This window comes from Arvicanthis niloticus, chromosome 8 (assembly GCF_011762505.2).
Source record: "Arvicanthis niloticus isolate mArvNil1 chromosome 8, mArvNil1.pat.X, whole genome shotgun sequence".
Taxonomy (NCBI): domain Eukaryota; kingdom Metazoa; phylum Chordata; class Mammalia; order Rodentia; family Muridae; genus Arvicanthis; species Arvicanthis niloticus.
In genome coordinates this window covers 22,339,150-22,359,596 of record NC_047665.1, presented here as the reverse complement: position 1 = coordinate 22,359,596, position 20,447 = coordinate 22,339,150, and the positions used below count along the sequence as shown (strand labels likewise).

At 42.1% G+C, this 20,447-nt stretch overlaps 1 protein-coding gene across 1 annotated transcript; it reads right to left on the bottom strand.

Annotated features, from left to right (window-relative positions):
• Positions 1–1,429: 1,429 nt before the first annotated feature.
• C8H6orf52 (chromosome 8 C6orf52 homolog) lies at positions 1,430–13,151 on the bottom strand. Its single transcript, XM_076939836.1, is given in 5 exon segments — positions 1,430–2,724; positions 2,727–2,783; positions 7,395–7,428; positions 12,860–13,093; positions 13,095–13,151. Coding segments are annotated over 5 exon segments (504 nt in total). The 3' UTR covers positions 1,430–2,602.
• Between the last annotated feature and the right edge of the window lie 7,296 nt (positions 13,152–20,447).

Here is a 20,447-nt window from a genome sequence, read left to right as displayed (position 1 = left end):
TCCAAGGTAGAAAAGGTAGGTCATTGCAACAGAAAGACTCCCTGTAAGGACCAAGGACTTGGTAGACCTAACAATCCAAGACTCATACTGTGGTCAGTCAGATCTCAGAGCCCCTCTTTTCTCCATACTGGTGGTATTCACAACATCAATGCTATGTGCACCTGTGCTGTGGTTAATCTTTCTCTGTCTCTCTGTCTCTCTGTCTCTCTGTCTCTCTGTCTCTCTCTCTCTCTTCCTCCCCCCATAGAATCATGGGATACTTGGCTTTTGTTTTTCTCTACAGCCACAGTATGTTTCTATTGGCTAAGACCATCACTTCCCATAGACTGTTGCTACTGTCTGATTGCTGCCTTCAGAGGGAGCCTCTCTGCCCACCGAGGCTTTCTGTCTTTTGAGCTAAGTCTGACCTGCTTATGTAAGTGAAGTTTTACTAGAACATAGCCTGGCTCAATTGTCTCTTTGTGTTCTCAGTCATTTGTTCTTTAAGAGCAAAGCTGAATCCCTGGTAGAAAGACAGCATGGCCTAGAGAAGAAGAGTATTTGTCTGGATCCAGGCGTGTGGCTTCATACCCATAATCCCAACCAACACTTAGGAGGGATGAGGATGCTTCCAGCTCCAGGCCAACCTGAGCTACATAGTGAGTTCCAGGGCAGCTTGGGCTGCACTGTAAGACTCAAAAAAACCAAGAGGGAAAAAAGGGTGTCTCCTGTTCTAGTTTCATTTAGCCACACTTAAAAAATTCTGTCTTCCAAGCACTTGGGAGGCCAAGGCAAAAAGATCATGAGATTGAGGCCAGTGGGCTGTAGAGTGAGACCATGTCTCCAAAACCCAAAGCAAGCTAAGCAGCAGCAACCAAGAGACTGTTGCCTTATTTCCCCTTCATGACCAGTGCTGGGATGGAAGTATGTGGCTTCATCCCCAGTTTACAGAGTGTTGAGGATCAAGGCCTGCTTTATATTATGTGGTAAGTAAGTATTTTTCTGACTGAGCTACATCTCGCCCTCCTTTTTATTTGTGTACAAAATGGATGTAAATGAGGTTAAATTGGTTGTTTCTTTAAAACAAATATGCAAATGGTACAGATTTGTGGTCATTTCTCTAACAAAGAATAACTTGACTAAATTTACATTTTTTTTTTTTTTTGCCCTGCTGATTTGTGTCTGTGTCTTTTTCATTTTACTGCCAAATCCTAAAGCAAGCTTTCTGCTTTGGTCTAAATACACCTTCCTGGAGCCTGATAATCAGTGTTCTATTCTGGTCATGTTAAATAAGGGCATCATTTCACCCCTGGGGGACATTTGGCTATGTCTGGGGACATTTTAGCCATACTATGCTATGGGCATCTTATGGCAGAGGTCAGAAAAATGTTCGAGATAATCCTTCTGGGAAGAAAAGTCTGGGCTCAAATGGCAAATGATGACTCGGTGCAACTGGGAAGCCCCACCCCTGCCTTGGTTTGCAGCAACTAGAGCCCAGCAGGTTTTCTGTGAGTCTTTCTAAGACCTGTGCAATATAAAGTTTAACATCAACTAAGTACCTTTGAAAAGGAGGCAATGTCCAATCCCATTGCTTATGGTCTGATCAACTCTCCTAAGCATATGCTTTCTATATGCTTTTAGCCTGCAAGTCCATGAATGCAGCCCAGGGCCTTAAGTGTCTATTTGAGGCAAAGTAATACACCAAAGCACAACCCCAATAACACCTATTTAAGTTTTTATACCTTATTGTTTTATGTATATGTATGTTTTCCTGTATGTAGCATCACACATATGCCTAGTACCCATAGAAGCCAAAGGAAGGCTTCAGACCCCCCTGGAGCTGGATGTGAATTGTCATGTATGTACTGGGAATTGAACCCAGGGCCTCTGGAAGAGTAGCCATGGCTCTTAACCACTGAGCCATTTCTCCAAATACCTCATTTCTCATTTCATAAATACACTGAAACTTCACAACTGGCTTATATAAAGTCCCAGTTCCTTGATCATAGGAAAGTCATCGGGCTGCGTGGAAGAGGTGAACTCTGTCCGTTCTTAGGAGTCTTTTTGTTCAGCCGAGTGGCTCTCTGCTGTCTTCTACTCTTAAACCAGCTTCCTTAAACAGAGCCTGTGGGTCAGTGGAGACTGAGCAAGCAACTTGTTCTAATTGACATTTGCCAGACAAGATACCACTGAGAAATTTTACATCCCAGGTGCATCTGGTTCTTTCCATGGGGGTTTACTGTTACAGGAAGTGCACAAAACACAGAAGCTAAGGCCACCAACCCTTGAGCTCACATGCATCTCTAAAATCTATCTCCCAACGTCATCTCGTAACTTCTGCCTTCAGTCATGCGGATTCTTCTGGAACTGACTTCCTGGGATGGCTGTGCTAGTGATCTTTATTTACATCCTGCTCCACCATGCTAATCTCACTGAAGGCCCAGAAGTTCATATTTGCAGTTTCTGAGGGCTGGGACATAATTCAGTTATAGTGCTTATCTAACATATACAAGGCCTTGGGCTTCATCTCCCAGTACCAGGGGGAAGAGGGGACAATTAATTATACATTCAGAATCTAATAAGTTCCTGGGATTTTCTTCTCCCAAACCAAAGCAAGATCCAATTAATACGGCAGTTGGAGGGCACAGTGCATACTTGCTTCACACTGAGGGAGCTCCTCTGGGGTGTTACACAGAACAGTATCCAGAGGTTGCCAGTGGCAGTTCATCAGGGAGTCATACAGTCTTCACTTTCTGCCATGAACTCCTTGTCTGATTCTTCAGTATTCAAACGAAGGTTTGGGTCTGCAGAAGCCAATCACAGACATGAGAAAAATAGATGTACCAACACCTACTGGTAATGACTGAAAGCTAGACACTGTAACAAGCATCAGTCATATGTATGTATGTATGTATGTATGTATTACAGACTTACGACACTGTAACAAGCATCAGCCGTGTGTATGTATTACAGACTTACAGAGAAAATGTTTAATTTCGGGGAACATGCTCAGTGTACAGTACATACTCATATGAACATGTCCTTACATGACATAGTCCCATGCACAATGGGTATACACATAAAAAATTAAGATGATAAAAGAAGCGGGGCAGTGGTGGTGCATGCCTTTAATCCCAGTTCTTGGGAGGCAGAGGCAGGTGAAATTTCTGAGTTCAAGGCCAGCCTGGTCTACAGAGTGAGTTCCAGGACAGCCAGAGATACACAGAGAAACCCTGTCTCAAACCTCCCCATCCCCCCCCCAAAAAAAGATGATAAAAGATATTTGGGGGAAACTAATTGTTTCCTTCCACTAAGACTTGAAGTCAGCAATTCAAACTGTCATCGGGCTTGGCCGGTATCTAGAGAATTGGAGGAGAAAGAGGAAAACAGAAAGCCAAAGGTGTTGGGGGATAAATGGGAATGAAAGGGAAAAGTCAAGACTGAGACCCAAGCTGCTACCCTGAGAACCCGGGTGAATGGCCTTAAACAGTGAGCCAAGACGGGCTCCAGGGACAGAGCTCTGAAAACAAAACAAAACAAAACAAACAAACAAACAAAAAAACAAAAACAAAAAACCCAAAAAAACCACATTGCTTTGGTTACTTACCAAATAGACTTCTGTAAACTTAATGTGTCAACTAATTCGAAAGCAGAGGAGAACCCAGCCTCCTCTTTCTGAAGCTTGGAACCCAAGACAAGGAGGTGATATCATCAAGAAGTTGTATTTGGGTTTTCCACCCGAGTGGTCAGGCATCCTGAGACTCCCAAAGTGCCAAGGTCACTTTTTTTTAAAAATGCAAATCCATTTTTTCCTCCTTGAACTAAATGTAACTAAAGAAGCCTGTTGCTCTCCTCTATAATTTTTGCAAGTCTGAATGCATCCAAGACCATAATTTGCCTCCCATGGGCTTCTAGTCCTTGGTAACACTGTCAGGGACTGAATGCTGTGTCCCTCCCCAAGTTTCATATACTGAAGTCTTAGCACTCATTTTGATAGTCTTTGGCGCTGGGCCCCTGGGTCGGTATCAGTGTTAGAGGGGATCAAAAGGTGGGGTCCCAGTCTGAAGGGATTGGTGCCCCTAAGTGAGAAGATGGCTGAGCCTACATCCTCACCTTTAGTATCAGCACCAAGAGGAGATCATGTCAGGGCATACAGAAGAGCATCATCTACACCCCAGGAAGAGAGCTCTTGCCAGAGCCCGAGCATGGAACTTCCAGTCTCTAGATCTGTGTACATGGCCAGGGGGCTGAGAAATCAGGGAAGAGGGTGGCTTCTGTCAAACCACCCAAGTCTGCAGCATTTTATACAGCAGTCCCAGCAGACTAATACAATTCCCTTTCATACTAATTACTTTGAAATCAAATGCATCAGTGGTGTATAGTCTGAATCTTAGTGTTTTAAGCTATATTTCTTTTGAGAATTTATGGCCATAAAGATCACATCTTCCAATCTGAGTGAGGTAGCAAAGCCCTCTTGTCCCAGCACTTATGAAATAGAGGCAGGGGCATCTTTAGAAGTTTGAGGCCAGCCTGATCTACATAATGAGTTCCAGGATAGCCAGGGCTACGTAAAAAACAAACAAACAAACAAACAAACAAACCAACCAACACCCTAAGATTATGTTTTGTTTTTTTTTTTTAAGCTTTCCCCCTAACTTGATTTTTTTTTTCTTAAATACAGTTTCAGGTATCTTTCCTGTGCCATTAAGGACAGTTTGGGGGGGTTGTTTTGTTTTGTTTACATACTGTGGTTGGAGGAGAAATGGTACAATGACACACTTAAGTATGAACACTCCCTCTTCCTCCTGTAACCTGTGGTCAAGAGTCTGATGAGTAAGCCTACTAAATGCGTGGCAGGGAGACTCACAGGAGCCCAGATGGGCAGCTGTATCCATGCACACTGGGAATAGCACATGGAAAACAGTGACTGCCCAAGTGCCCAGTCTCTTCGATTTTCTCTTTAGTTCTCCTGCTAGAAATTTAAACTCATTTTTTTTCTAGTGGCTGGTGATTCGTGTTGCATTTGTAGTGAGCCACGTTTCTCTGGCTCTGTGGCATAGTTACCCTCTTGTGTGGTTATTGCATGCCAGATGCTGTTAGGATCATCTAACAAAAAAAGAGGGAGCTCTTTGGATGTTACATTCACATAGCCTCTGAGCTAGATATGACTGTTCGCTTTACAGAAGGGAAACCAACTGGGTATTAATCTGTCTGGGATAGTAGAGCTAGTAGGTGGGATTTGAATCCTGATTGTCTGTATTGGGAAACTAGATATTTGAGGGGTGTTATTGTTTTGGTTTCTGGCTGTAGCCCAGGCTGGCCTCAAACACATGATTTTTCTGCCTCACAAGTATACTGATGATATACATGATCATACCTAGATTGCTGCATATTCTCATTGTATGCGTACCTCATGAAGGCAGGAAGAGCAGGCTCACATTTTAACCCAAAAGAAATCACAAGAGCTGAAAGCTGAGATCAGCATCTTCGTTCCTATGCAAACCTAAGAACTAATATCTAGAACAACTGACTAACACAAAGACTTCATTTAAATGTCAACTTCAAATCTCTTAAGAAGGGAAAACAACTAGTATGCAAATTCCATGATGGCTACCAGAGCTACGAAAACACATCACCATCATTAGGATAACAAAGGCTGGCATGGACCTGCCAAGATTCAGTAGAAGAGGACCAGGAGTGGCTAGGGAGAATCTCTTGTACTGATTGGAAGTATCACCTGTCAATAAAAAGCCTATGGCCAATGAGCTGAGGCAAGAATAGAAGGTGGGACATCTGGCAGAGAGATAGGATTCTGGGAAATAGATAATGAAGATTAGCCAGTGCTGAAGGAAAGGGTTACATGAAACTGAGGAGAGGTAACCAACCATGTGGCAGGACTTAAGAATAAAATAAATGGGTAATTAAGTTATGAGCTAGTTGGGGAATAAGCTAAAGCTTTTGGCCTAAGTATTTATTCATGAAATATTAAGTCTCAGAGTCCTTATTTCTGGAACTGGGCACAGGTGAAGTAGCTGCGGTTACAAGTGGCCCTGGACGCCATTTGTAACCACAAGCTTTTCCAGTTGGCCTCTTTGTTCCCTGAAATAATGACTCTGAGACTTCTTATATATGAATAAACGTTAGGCCAAAAGCCTTGGCTTGCTCCCTGACTATCTCATAATGTAACTGTCCACTTAGACTAAGTCCCATCACCTTATTGGTTACATCTCCTCAGCTTTATGCGGCTGGCTCCTAAAGCATCCAGGGCAAAACTTCTGTGCCTATTTCCCAGAATATACACCACCACCACCACCACCACCCACCCCCATCACCCAATCTAATCTTATCTCAGCTCATTGGCCATTGGCTTTTTGTTGACAGTTGATGCTTTTACATAGTGCCCAAGAGATTCTCTCTACACTGATAGCCATTTCTCTACCTCCTTTCCAGTATCAGCAGGCAAGGACGCCCATTTCTCTGTCCCTTTCTCTTTTCTGTGACAAAGTGTTCTACTCTTCCTCAAATAAGACACATTCAAAAACGTTCTGTGGGCCCAACTTTGTTGTTTTCAGAACAAATGCACACTCTAGAAAACATCTTCTGCCTATCACTGGTGGGCCACCTGTTGGGTCCCACTGGGTCCCCTTGGGACCCACTGTTGGGTCCCAATCAGCGGCCTAGCGGGGAACCAGAAAATCAGAGCTACAGCAACTACTTCCTGTTTTTTTTCTCTTTAAAAATTAAAATTTGTTTGTGACAAAGGTCCTGTGACCCATCTCTGCTCTCTCACACTCAAAACTGAGGCATATTTAATTCTTAATCCATTTGCGCTGACATTCATGTAATGGGTAAAATGTATTTGGCTTAAGTTCTAGAAGCCCAAGATTAAGGATGTTTGGAGATGATAAAAGCAGGGGTGGGGGTGGGGGGAAATGAAATGGGACAGAGAGGCAGCAATGGGAAGGGATGACCCAGCCCTGAGTCCACTCACATAAGGACAGTACTAATGTAGCCCTGAGGGGAGCTCCTGTCTCAGGATCTAGTCATCTCTCATCTCAGGTTCTGCCTCTCAACACTGTGCTGGGGTTACATTTCCCACTTGAACTTCAGGGTAGCCATTTAAGCTGTAGCACCTTCCAATGGAGGAAACCAATCTTGAGAATGGGGTGATTATCTCCTTTCCACTTGGTCCCCATTGCCCAAGCTTTGTAAAGGCCCAGAGTGGTGGCTCTGCTGATGGTGACCTCATGGAAACAATATCCTCAGATGGGACAAATTTCCAAAGAGACCAGCATAAGCAACCTGTGATGAAATTTTCCAGTCAGACCTCTCCATTTCTAGCAACTTGAGAGAATGAGGAACTTAGAAATTGTGTCCCCCACCCCCCAGTCATTGAAGCTCAACGTTCACATTACCTCTTAGAAGGTCTTCAGCTGGTGTTGTGGTTTCCTACAAAGAAAATATGTGTCTTAAGAAAAAAATGCAAAGATTTAACATCAGACATGCTTACTTAGGTTAGAAAATCTAACTCCAAAAGGTATCCAAACCACTAAATGTCCCTGGGAAGAAAAAAAAAAAAAAGCAAATTTGTTTTGAATATTGTGTAGAAAGATTAAATAGGATACTACTACGATTATGAGTGAACTGGATCCTCAGAAGAAATGTGCTTCTGAGAACCACTGGAATCCAAGGGCTCAGGAACCACACAGCAGAGACTCCTGCCTTGAGGCTTTTGGTTTTGTTTTGCTTAAGCCAGGATTTCATCCTGTAGCCCAGGCTAGCCTCTAACTCTGAATCCTCTCGCTTCATCTTCCCTAGTATTTGCCACCATGTTGGACTCACTTCCTATTCCTGTAGCAGGTGGCCTATCCACCTAGACACTCGCTTTTCTTCCAGAAATTAACCAATGATATCTCCAGCAACACATTTTCCTTATGTACCTCCCCACCCATCACCACGGGCTAAGCAAAAATCCAGAATGTTAGGTACCTACGAAGTCCCAGCAGATGCAGGGCAGCAGAACAATCAACCACATTTTTTTTTTTTTTTTTTTTACCAAACAAAACAAGTATATTTTGGTTGATTAAACCAGACTGTGTTGACTCTGACATGGCATACATGTTAATGTCTTTTTATTACATACCTGCTGGACATGTTTCCTTTTGTTCATGTGTCCATGTGCACGAGAATGTATGTGGAGGATTGAAGCTGTCCTTGGCTGTCTTCCTTGGTCACTGAAATTTTTTAAAATGTGTTTAGATTTATTTTATGTGTATGAATGTTTTGCCTGCATGCATGTCTGAGTACCATGTGCATGCCTGTCACATGGTGCATGCCATGAAGGTAAAAAGATCCCCTGTAGCTGGAGTTATGGATGATTGTGAGCCACTATGTGTGGTGATGGGAACTGAACCATGTCCTCTATGAGAACAAGTGCTCTAAACCACTAAGCCATCTCTCCAGCCCCCCTTCCTACCTTATTTTTTTTTTGAAATGAAGTCTCTTTCTGAATCTGGAACTTACTGATTCTTTTAGAATGACAGGCTACCATGTCCCAGAAAGTTTCCTGTCTCTGCTTCCATAGATGCTGGGATCTTGGTTGTGCACCACCATGTCGAGACCCATACTGTCCGGCTTGGTGGCCACTGTGTTGCAGACTGTTCTGCCCCACACTTTGAAGCCAAAATGTTGCGGCCCACTCTCTGTTGTTCTGGTCCGATGGTCAGGGCCTAGCAAGAGGCTCGAAGAATGGAGACAAGACAGGGTGTGTGATCAAGTCCAGTTTCTCGTTTATTGTCTCTCTTCATGTCTCTCTTATTGTCTCCCTATTGTCTCTCCTTTTCTCTTATTGTCTCCCTCTTTTAAAGGAAGTCCGGGGTATTTATACACTTTGTCACGTGCCTTGTAGGTGTGTGGATACCACGTGCCTTGCAGGTATAAATATTATGTAAGCCTTACAGGCGTGTATGGCGTGGATACCACATGTGCCTTGCAGCTGGGGGCACTAAACAACAAAACAAGCTATGTGGGATAAGCAAGATGTTTATCAAAGTGTGCTTCAGCTGTTGTAGGCTGTTGAAAAACAAGTCTCATGTCAGGGTATATGGTTCAAGATGGCTGCAAAGCTAATAGCTGCTTTCTAGCCGCTTTCTGCTAAAAGTCGGCTCCCGACACCACCATGCCCAGTTTTTTATGTGAGTGCTGGGTATCTGAATTTAAGTCTTCCTGCATGCCTGCTAAGTATTTTATTCAGGGTTGGGGGGTGTGTGGCATCCACAGCTTTAGATGCCTTCTTTTTTATAAAACTATGTGCAGCTGTTTCAAGGAACCAATGACTGGGAAAGGCTACTTCATCCTGTAGCACCACTGAACTTAAACTTCTGTTGATAATAAAACGATAATATTGGAAAAGAAAGATAGATTATCTAACTAAAGGTAGTCTCCTCTCTACTTTGAAACATGTCCTGGTTTGAAAAATAAATAATTTAGTAACAAATGTAATCACACCAATCCTTCCTTACCCTCATTTTCTTTGTGTTTCTCTTTTTCTCTCTCTAGCTTTCTCTCTCACTCTCTCTTCCCCCTCTCTCCTGTCTCTTTCCTCCCTCTCTCTTCTTTCTCCTCTCTCTTTTTCTTTCTCTCCTTTTTCTTCTCTCTTTCTCCTTTTTCCTCTCTCTCTTTTCCTCTCTCCCCCTTCTCCTCTTCTCTTCTCCTCATGTCTCTCTGTGTGTCTCTCTCTCTTTGGTTAGAAATGGAGACAGCATCAGAATCTGAGCTTAAATACTGACTTTTCTTTAAGGGATCTCACATTCTATCCTTTTCTGTCTCACTCTCATGAATGTGAATTCTAAAGAGTTTGGGAAGCAGAAACTCCTGCATAGAGAGCATCTGTGTGACTTGACAGTCCCTGGCCAGGAGCCACCATCAGTACTCCTTAAAAGTGAGAGTCTGATCTCCAGCAACCACATGGCAGCTCACAACCATCTGTAAATCTTGTTCCAGGGGATCTTAGACCCTCCTCTGACTTCCATGGGTATCAGGAACACACGTGATGCACAGGCATTCATGCAAGAAAAATACTCAAACACATAAAGTAAAAAATAAACCTAAAAAAAAAAAAAAAAAAGAAAGAAATAGCTGGGTGTGGTGGCTCAGGACTGTGATCTCAGCACTCAGGAGGCAGAGGCAGGCAGAGCTGAGTTTCAGGCCAGCCTGGTCTGCAGAGTGAATTCCAGGATGGTCAAGGCTACACAAGAACACCTTGTCTTGAACAATAACAACAACAACAATAAATAAAAATAAATTGTTAGAAGAGAGGGCAAGGTTAATAAGGTGGGGAAAGAATCTATTATTATTTTAATGTTCTCACAAGTGAAAAAAAATGTAATTTCTGAAGTTAATATACAAACATGCACATCTATCTCCTTAAAGGTAAACAAGCCATCAGCAAACAGGGAAGAGGCTGAGCAAAAGAACACAACGTGTGATTTCAAACCTCCGAGGAGAGTGTTTTACAAAGATACAAACATAGCATCCGAGAAAAGGAAGACCCAGACAGGCAGGAGCAGGAAACAACTTATTTTATATAAAGAAATAATTATTTGAATATTAAGAGATCACATTTGTTTGGATGGAAAATTAAATTGTCAAAATGTAATATATGTGATATATGTGGATAAATTACACACACACACACACAAACACACACACACACACACACACACACACACACATATATATATATATATATATATATATATATATATATATGCTTTTTTTTTAAAGTTTTAGAACAAAAGCCTAGGTATTGAGTTCAGCTTTGGTGTTAAGAAGAGGTCCTCTTCACTGTGCATAATGGTACACAATTCAAGGGAACAGCCGTGCCTTATTGCCCACCCACTTTCCTCACTGCCTGATCATTTCTGTGGTTAAACAAAGAGGACCCCACCACAAAGGAGAACATTGACAGAGAACAGTCACATGGGACACAAGCACAGTGAATATGTATGTATGTATGTATGTATGTATGTATGTATGTATGTATTTATTCATTCATTTAAGACAAAGGTCCCCTGTGTAGCCCGCACTAGCCCCAACTCCTGTTCCTCCAGCCTTAGCCTCCCAAGGTGCTAGGATTACCGGTGTGCACCACCACTCCTGATTCTCAATGGACATTTTAGAAGCTGTTTGCCCTCGATGATTAATAGATGCATGCTTTCCTTGTCTATTTGATTGGCTGCTCACACAGAGAAGAACCCAGAGAGGCCAGCAATCCCACAGCGGGGAATGTAAGGTCAACTCACAAAGGTTTTGGTGAGTAACCTGTTGCTTAACACTAAAATGTTTTTTATATATTTGAAATTATGATATAATTATGTCATTTCCCTCTCCCCCTTCTCCCTCCAAATCCTACCATATACCCTTTCCTTGCTCTCTTTCAAGGCCTCTTTTTTTCATTAATTGTTGTTATATATATGTGTGTGTGTACATACATATTATATATCATACACACACACACACACACACACACACACACACACACACACACACGTCCTATTGCTGAAGGAAGCATTCACATCAGACACAGGGCCCAGAGGCCCCTGAGCTGGAACTGACATCAATGGTTGAATGGTTGGCCTCTCCCTGAGGACGAGCTCTTATGGTACCAGAAGGTACCATGTGAGCTTCCAAAGCAGGGAAGCAAGCAATGGTCCTACCCAGTGTGATGCTTAAGAACCATGCCAATAACCAGCACGGCACAACAGCCCTAAGGGTGCAGCAGTGACACAAATACCTTGCTGGTACCCACGGTTACCAGTTCTCTAATTGGATTTATGATCTACTCAGTAAGAGGGAAATCATTAGAACTCCTCTAAATAGGCCTGGCTGAGCTGTTTGAGACAGGTTGCTCTGGAGCCCTGGTTGGCTTAGAACTCAGAGCGTCTACCCCCTCTGCCTACCAAGATTTTAAGGATATTTAAGATGCTTGTTTGATTAGTTTGGTTTGAGTGCTGGGCTTTTGATGCTGAGTATCAGCTCTACCACTGAGCTACAACCCTTAGGTCCTAGAGGGGGGTGAGTTTTAAAGAAGGCTCTTTGTAAATAACCTGTAAGTACAAGCAAGTAATTAAGAAGACGGAGAAGAAGAGAAAGGGGGAAGGAGGAGGAGGAAGAGGAAGGGAGGAGGAGGAAGAGGAGAAGGAGGAGGAAGGGAGGAGGAGGAGGGGAGGAGGAGGAGGAGGAGGAGGAGGAGGAGGAGGAGGAGGAGGAGGAGGAGGAGTCCCATTCCTTTTCATAGCAGAAAGAAAGCTCAACCAATGTGGCTAGTAGTAGGAGTGCGGAAGAAAGATATAGAAAACAAATTCATTTCAAGTGTGCTTTCTACCAGGCTAAGAGAGAATGAGAGGAGAAGCATGGGCACATCTTCAAGGGGTTTAGCAACACATCGATGACCAGTATTAACACATCTTTCTAAATAGTCTTCATGTCTCCTTCTTGAGCCAGTCAAAAGTTCTTTCCAATCCTAAAGACTCAGCAAAAATGTATTCCCAATGACCATCTAAAATTTAGTAGCAAGAATTTTTAGGCCAATTTAATAAGTCTATTACTTCACTTTCTAGAGGAGTCAGAAAGAATTTAAATCATTTGCCTGCTCCAAGAAGAAGGAGGAGGAGGAGGAGAAGGAGGAGGAGGAAGAGGAGGAGGAAGAGGAGGAGGAGAAGGAGGAGGAGGAAGAAGAGGAGGGGGGAGGAGGAGGAGGAGGAGAAAGAAAATAGAAAAAAGAAAAAAGAGAAAATAAAAGTGAAAAATAAAAGGCAAGGAAATGATGGTCACATAATCAGGCACATAGACGATGAAGATTTATTTCCACAAGGGTTACCTCTGGAATGGCCTCTGGTCCAGCTACCAGTTCAGGGGTCTCAGACACACACAGAGAACCGGGCCCATTTCCATACACTGTGGAGCCATAGCTGTAGCAGGAGAGATGGTAAAAGCTGTGTAACTGCTTGTGACAGTTGTCACAGTGGCACCCCTGGCTGTAGTGGAACCTCAGCTGCTCCCTAATGGCAGATGGAAAAGGACAAAAAGTGACAGTCGTCACCAACTGGGGCCAGCAACACCAAACACTCTTTTCCAGAAGTTTCAAGTACAGATGATTCTGTTTCAGCCATTTCAAATGAAAATGCCTACGCACTCGTCAGATGAAGTAATAGTTATGTTTTTGAGCTGTGCCAAAACCTACAACATCCCCGCATGTGGTCATTTCTCCAGACACTGAAGAAAACAACTTGACCACTTTTATTTCTGAGTCTGAAATTATGTCAGCCGCATCCACCTTTATAAAGACCTCTTATAAGCAGCCATGAAACTTGTGCAATGACATTTAGTAGCAATTCCTGCTAGGCAATTGTTTCCTAACAATGAGGAAAAGTGAGCGGAGGCAGAGATGCATCTATAATAACGTGGGGAAACCTGTACAAACCCTTCTGGCTTCCAGCCGCCAGTACCTCTCAGAATTGCCAGAACTGGGGAAACCTGCAGAATTCTCTGTGTATTTGTGGGCGAACTCTGAAGAAGTGATACTTCTCTACCACCTGCATCCCTCCCCACCCCTTATTAGGTAAGAATGTCACTTTCAATATCTAAAACCTAAGCAAATACCACAATCTGATGGGTGTGCCCTTCAGTGATCTGCTACAAATTACTGGAGCCAGTACTTCACGGTTCTCTCTCTCTCTCTCTCTCTCTCTCTCTCTCTCTCTCTCTCTCTCTCTCCAAGTTTTATTTATTTTATGAACATTAGTACACTGTAGCTGTCTTCAGACACACCAGAAGAGGGCATCAGATCCCATTACAGATGGTTGTGAGCCACCATGTGGTTGCTGGGAATTGAACTCAGGACCTCTGTAGGAGCAGTCAGTGCTCTTAACCGCTGAGCCGTCTCTCCAGCCTTCATGGCTGTCTCTTCCGATATCTAAATACAGAAACTATTTTCTCAGCCAGCTGTAGAATCATCATCAAGAGGGAGCTGCATACCACATACATACTTTACATATTGCGGGTCTGAGCTACAGTTTTGTATTGTTACGATGGAATCTCTGTATGGGAGGCTGGCCTCAAACTCACGGCCTTTCTGTCTTAGTGGTCCTAAGTGCTTCCATCACAGCTTCATCAGGTTTTATTTTTATTTTTTTTTTTTAATTTTTGAACCAAAAGTGTAATAAAGCAACACTATACCTACTTTAACGTGCATAGATATCCTCTGATGTGTTTTTAGCGTTTTTAAAAGAATTATTTTAGTGTGTGAGCCCATGTGTTTATTATAGGCTCCATCCATATGCATGCAGGAGCCTGTAGAGTCAAGGAGAGAGAGCCTTGGACCCCTGGAGTCACAGGGGGTTGTGAGGTACTGTGCTGAAGCTGAGAAACCAAACCTGGGTCCTCTGTAAGAACAGCAAATGCTCTCAAGCACCGAGCTATCTCTTCAGCCCCCTCTCCCTGATTTTCTATGGATGTCCTCACACGTACTCACTTGCTAAGGCCATAATAAGTATTGTATCCACTCTCCACTGTTGGACAGCCCAGGCTCAGTGGTCACTATGCCACTGGCCTGATAAAAGTTGCATTACCCAACTTTGACAAGTGTCAGTGAATAACTTTTTCTCTAACATTATGAAGGCCTGGTCTGAGTGTCTGTGGACTCCTACCAGTGCTAAACTGGCCTGCTGCCAGGGTCACTTAACTGAACAGATGTCTATGTGAGCCACTGTTGCTTCCATTGTTTCATCGAATTCAATGCAAGTCCTAACTCCTTAAACTCCAACAAAACATTAGGGATTCTTCCTATTAAAATGAAGGAGGAGGAGGAGGAGGAAGAGGAGGAGGAGGAGGAGGAGAAGGAGGAGGAGGGAGAAGAGGAAGAAGAAGGGGAGGAGAAGGAGAAGAGGAGGAAGAGGAAGAGAGGGAAGGGGAAGGAGAAGAAGGAGAAGAAGAAAAGAAAGAAGGGGAGGAAGAGGAGATGAGGAGATGGCTCAGGGGGTAAGTGCGCTGTCTGATCTCCCATAGGACCCTGGTTCAATTCCCAGCACCCACATGGCATCTCACAACTGTCTGTAACTCCAATTTTAGGGGGATCCAACACCCTCACATAGACTTAAATGCAGGCAAAACAAATGTATACGAAAATAAATAAATACATAAATATAAAAGAAAAAGAAAACAATTTATTCCCTTATCATTTTAGAACCTTTTAGATCAAGAAAATCAGGCTGTGGATAAACGATTTGAGGCTGAAATCAGGAATGAGCAACCTGAACATGACGAAGGTGGTCAGGAGGCTGAGGAAGGGAGAGGCTAGCGGATGAAGGTGGTCAGGAGGCTGAGAAAGGGAGACGCTATCGGATGAAAGGCTTTGAGCAGGGATCCCGGATGAAACTGGGTATTTTGAGACCTTGTAGGTTAAGATGACAAGAGTGGGCTCAAAAGTATTGCTTTGCTCTTTTTCCAAATGCAAAACTAACGGAGTTCAGCTGGATTGAGAACACAAGACAAGCTCTCTCTGTGTGTTAGCGCCTGGGGAAATTGCTCGCAATCTCTGCTTTGGTCACAGAAATGCAAAGGGATCAAACATCTCTGGGAATACAGCTATACTCAACCCCCACAGTCCTAGAATCTAACAGAATTGCCATCTTTTATATGGAAGAAGGAAGGTGAACGGTGGGACTATTACACTCTTGTGATTTTTCTGAGTGGGGCTAACTTCCTCCACTTCCTCTTACCACCGCTATTGAAAGGGGAACAGCTGCTGTTCAAAAAGGAACACAGTCAACTACTGTAGTGTAGTTCTCTCTCTCTCTCTCTCTCTCTCTCTCTCTCTCTCTCTCTCTCTCTCTCTCTCTCTCTCTCTCTCTCTCTCTCTCTGCAAATCAAACAAAGCCAGGTCCTCAATAAATATTTGCTGGATGGATAAATGAATGAAGGTTTGCCTCAAACTCAAACAACTTTGCAATCAATCATTTTAAAGCATCAATTCTGCTGGTGTATTACTGATCTCCCAACAGTTGGTTTGCTCCTCAGAAACTTCAGTTTCCATACTGGGATTAAGTGGCCTCTTACGGCCTGTTTTGAGAGAACAGGAGGTCTTAGGAGAAGTATGTCCCGTTTGAATCTAGTGGGACAGGTATATAATTCTGAAGCAGTTTGCTTTAGACACTGAGTCCTGCAACCTGAGCTAGTTAAGACGGTGCTGATCTGGCAAGGGAGTGAAATGAAAGCTGCAGCTTTGTTCTGGGTGAATGAGAAAGTTCAAGGTCAAGAGTGTGTAAGACGCAGGATCAGCAACTGGCTGCCCCTTAGTTGTATGGCTTTGAAACATAACGTTCCTGGGTATGTTTCAGCATTTATAACATAGGGCCAAATTAGGATATTTTACTTTGGACTTTATTCTTTTTTTTTTTTTTTTTTTTTTTTTTTTTTTTTTTTTAGTTTTAACTCTATCATAAATTTTTCTTTTTCTTTCTTTCCTTCCTTCTTTCTCTTTAATTTGAGACAAGTTTTTCTGTGTAGTTCTGGCCATTCTGAAAGTTGCTCTCTAGACCAGGCTAGCCTCGAACTCAGGGATTCACCTGCTTCTCAAATGCTGGGATTAGAGGTGTACACCACCACCACCCTGTGGGATTTTTTATTTTTTGATGGCATATTAATGCATAAAAATATATTTTAGGCCGGGTGGTGGTGGCACACGCCTTTAATCCCAGCACTTGGGAGGCAGAGGTAGACGGATTTCTGAGTTCGAGGCCAGCCTGGTCTACAGAGTGAGTTCCAGGAGAGCCAGGGCTATACAGAGAAACCCTGTCTCGAAAAACCAATATATATATATATATATATATATATGTGTGTGTGTGTAAAATTGGATTTTACTCTTAAAAATATATATACATACATATATATGTATATATATGTATTTTTTAAAGAGTAAAATCCAATTTTACTTCATTAAAGCAGTAATCCCATTAAGATCAATTAAATTTTTACCAGTGTTCTCCAAAAATTTAGATCCACAGGTTTCCATATAATTTTAAGGAATTAAATTCCCTTGACGTTTATCAATGTGCCCTCACCCACCCTGTTATCTAACTTTTGGCCGACATATTCTTAAGTCTTCTGAGCTATGCAGTTGGATGCATTTCTAAGGCAGTTTTTGTTTCCTTTTGTTAAAATCACCGTGACACCTCCACTTAATGATTTACATCCTAGAGCCAACCATATTCTTTGATTCCTTGTGGGAGCAGATTTGTCAAACCACAAAACTCTCCTCTAAAAGTAAGCAGGCCGATGTGTGATATTCTGGCACTAATAGATTCCAGTATAGGATTAAATTTGCAGTAGCTTTGCATCTGGACTAGGTGCCCACATCAAGCCTATCAGATCAAACCAGTATAGACTTTACTCACAGGAACCTAGCCTCACTTGCTTGCTAGATGCCTTATAGCATATTAAATGACAACAGGTTATTTAAAGAACTATACTGTAGCTAATTATATCACTCCTCTTTGTTTGTTTGTTTGTAAAGACCACTTGGTCACAGTATTCTGGAGTTTCCAAAACCTGATTTGATTTTGGAAGCAGCCCAATTTGCAAATCATGGTGTTAATTTTTGTTGTTGCTGTTGTTGATGTGTGTGTGTCCCAACGGGAAGGAGGAGTATTGAGATGGAATCTCATTCCAAAGCTGGTCTTGAATTCCTGATTCTCCTGTCTCTACATCCCAAGTGCTAAGATTAGAGGTGGGTTTTTGTTTTGTTTTGTTTTGTTTTTGTTGTTGTTGTTTTGTTTTTCGAGACAGGGTTTCTCTGTGTAGCCCTGGCTGTCCTGGAACTCATTCTGTAGATCAGGCTGGACTCAAACTCAGAAATCCTCCTGCCTCTGCCTCCCAAGTGCTGGGATTATAGAGGTGGTCTTTTTGTTTTGTTGAAGGGACTGAGGCTGAGACAGGATCTCCAGGAGCCTTGGCTTTCCTGGAACAGTGTCCCACCCACCTCTGCTTCTTTTGTACTAGGTGCTCTGATTTATTCCACTAATTTTAATAACCACTTATTTATTTGTTTAATAACCACTTATTTATTTATTAAAACTTTAAAATGAAGAACTTTCCACACAAAACAAAACACCACCCAATGAAATTATCCAGATCCAAAGTCTGTACATCTCAATGAGCTTTCGTAGTTAGGATAGCTATTTGAAGTTACGGAACTTCATACTGGATTTCACACTTGCAAATACATTTTTTAAAATGCATTTACATGTCACAAAACCCAGAAAATTTATAACAGTAAAAGCTAGGACAATTATCTTTATATCCTTTCATGATTTACATCCCTATTATTTGTATTTAGTCTTTCCTCATCACCTGATGTTCATCTGTTCCTTTCTACATGGTATAGTACACCTACATGTACATTTGTTTAAATGGGTACATATACACATATATGCTATGATACACATGAGGGAGAACATAGATTTTCACCCAAGATTGTGTGTCTTTGCTTAATATTATATATTCTAAGCCCATCTGTTTTCTTGCAAAATTTTATGTCATTTTCTGTACAGCCAAAGACTGTTCCATTCTATATATGTGTCAGATTTTTCACTATCCACTCATCTGTTGAAAACGTGGTTTCCTTGCTGTAGAGAATAAAGCAGCAATAAACACACGGGTGCAAATGTTTCTGTGGTAGAGTATGAAGGTCCCCAGGTGTATTCCCAGGAGTGAAATTGTGGATTTATATGGTAATTATATTCTAATTTTTTGAAGAATCCCCAAATCAATTTCTGTAATGGTTGTATTAATTTGCACAAAACCACCAAAGTGAAGGTTCACCTCTCCTTATCCTCTCCAACATTTGTTGTCAGATTCTTGATGACAGATATTCTGACTGGGATGGGGCAGTATCTCAAAATAACTTTAATTGGCTTTTCTCTGATGTTGAACACTTTTTTTTTTTTAAAGTTACTGGCCATCTGTTTTTGTTTTTAAAAAACTATCCAATTAACTTGCTGATCTGTTTTCTCTCCTTGGTATTTAATTTCAAATCTTTGTAAATTCTGGATATTGGCCACTGCCTGGAGTGTAGCTGGTAGATTCTTCTCTCATTCTGTGTGCTGTTTGCTCTGATAGCTTTCTTTGCTGTGCAGAAACTTATTTCATGTAACCTGTTGATAAGCAGGAATAGTTCCTGGGCTATCGATGTTCTATTCAGAAAGTTCTTGACTACACCAAGAGTACATGAAAAGTATTTTGTTTTTTACCAGATCACTTCCGGTTGTAAATTCCTTGATGTGTTTTGAATTGCTTTCATACAATGTAAAAGGTATGAATGAATCTAGTTTCATTCTTCTGCAAGCTGATCTCCAGTTCCTTTGCCATTTTATTTCCAGGGCCTCTATTCAATTAGTCTGCTTGTTTCTACACCTGCACCAGGCTGTCCTTGTCACTATAGCTCTATAGTATGATTTGAGGTCAGGTGTTATAATTCTCACAGCAGTGTTATTTCTCAGGATTGCTTTGGCTCTTTGTGTGCTGCCCCCCCCCCTTTTCTGGTTCCATATGAATTCTTATTTTTTCTAAACTCTTGAACAATGACATCAAAATTCATATTGTGTTAAATCTGGAGATTAGTTGCGGTAGTGCAGCCATCTTCACGGTACTAATTCTACCAAGCCACCAGGAGCATGGGAGATCTTTACCTAACTTTCTCTAATAAAGATTAGTGAAATTAACAAAATAGAGATGAAGGACTTTTAGCAACCACACTTCTGTTGTAATTTTTAAAATACCCACACTTACACTTCTCCAACAGCAGCTGGTCTTTCCTTGGTGGTAATTAAGGGTGCTTCCAGGAACAACAGAGTAAATGAAGCACAGGATTCTGAAACAGTTTTACCCGCCACCCCACCCCCCCAAGCCCCCATTTTGGGGATACGATTACTATTGCATTAAAATGAGTATGAGCTAATGTAAACTGTAACATACCATGTATAGGACAAAATGAGACTTCTCACTTTGTTCCAAGTTAAGGAGACATATTCCAACTTTAGTGGTTCTCTGGAGAAAATGATTAACATGCTCAGGATAACTTAGCAGTAACTGTAGATGAATTAACACAAGGGTTTCGAATGGAATAGCCCAAGCTAGAAGAGCTCAGGCCTTTCCACAATTGAAAAATCATCACAACACCCAAAGTGAAATTATTTCCCCCATACTCAAACAAAACTGGCTGTGTAGACAATTTGTAGTCTCAGAGAACAAGTGTTTGGAAACAAAGTCTAAGCACATAAGAATTCCATTAATTCACATGCCTGTGTGATCAGACATAAGCATTAACCCACCCGATTTGACGTATGCACTCATCCCTGACCCCCTTAACTCAGGTGGAGATTTAACACTAGTGGAGATGTGCCCAGGCCCTC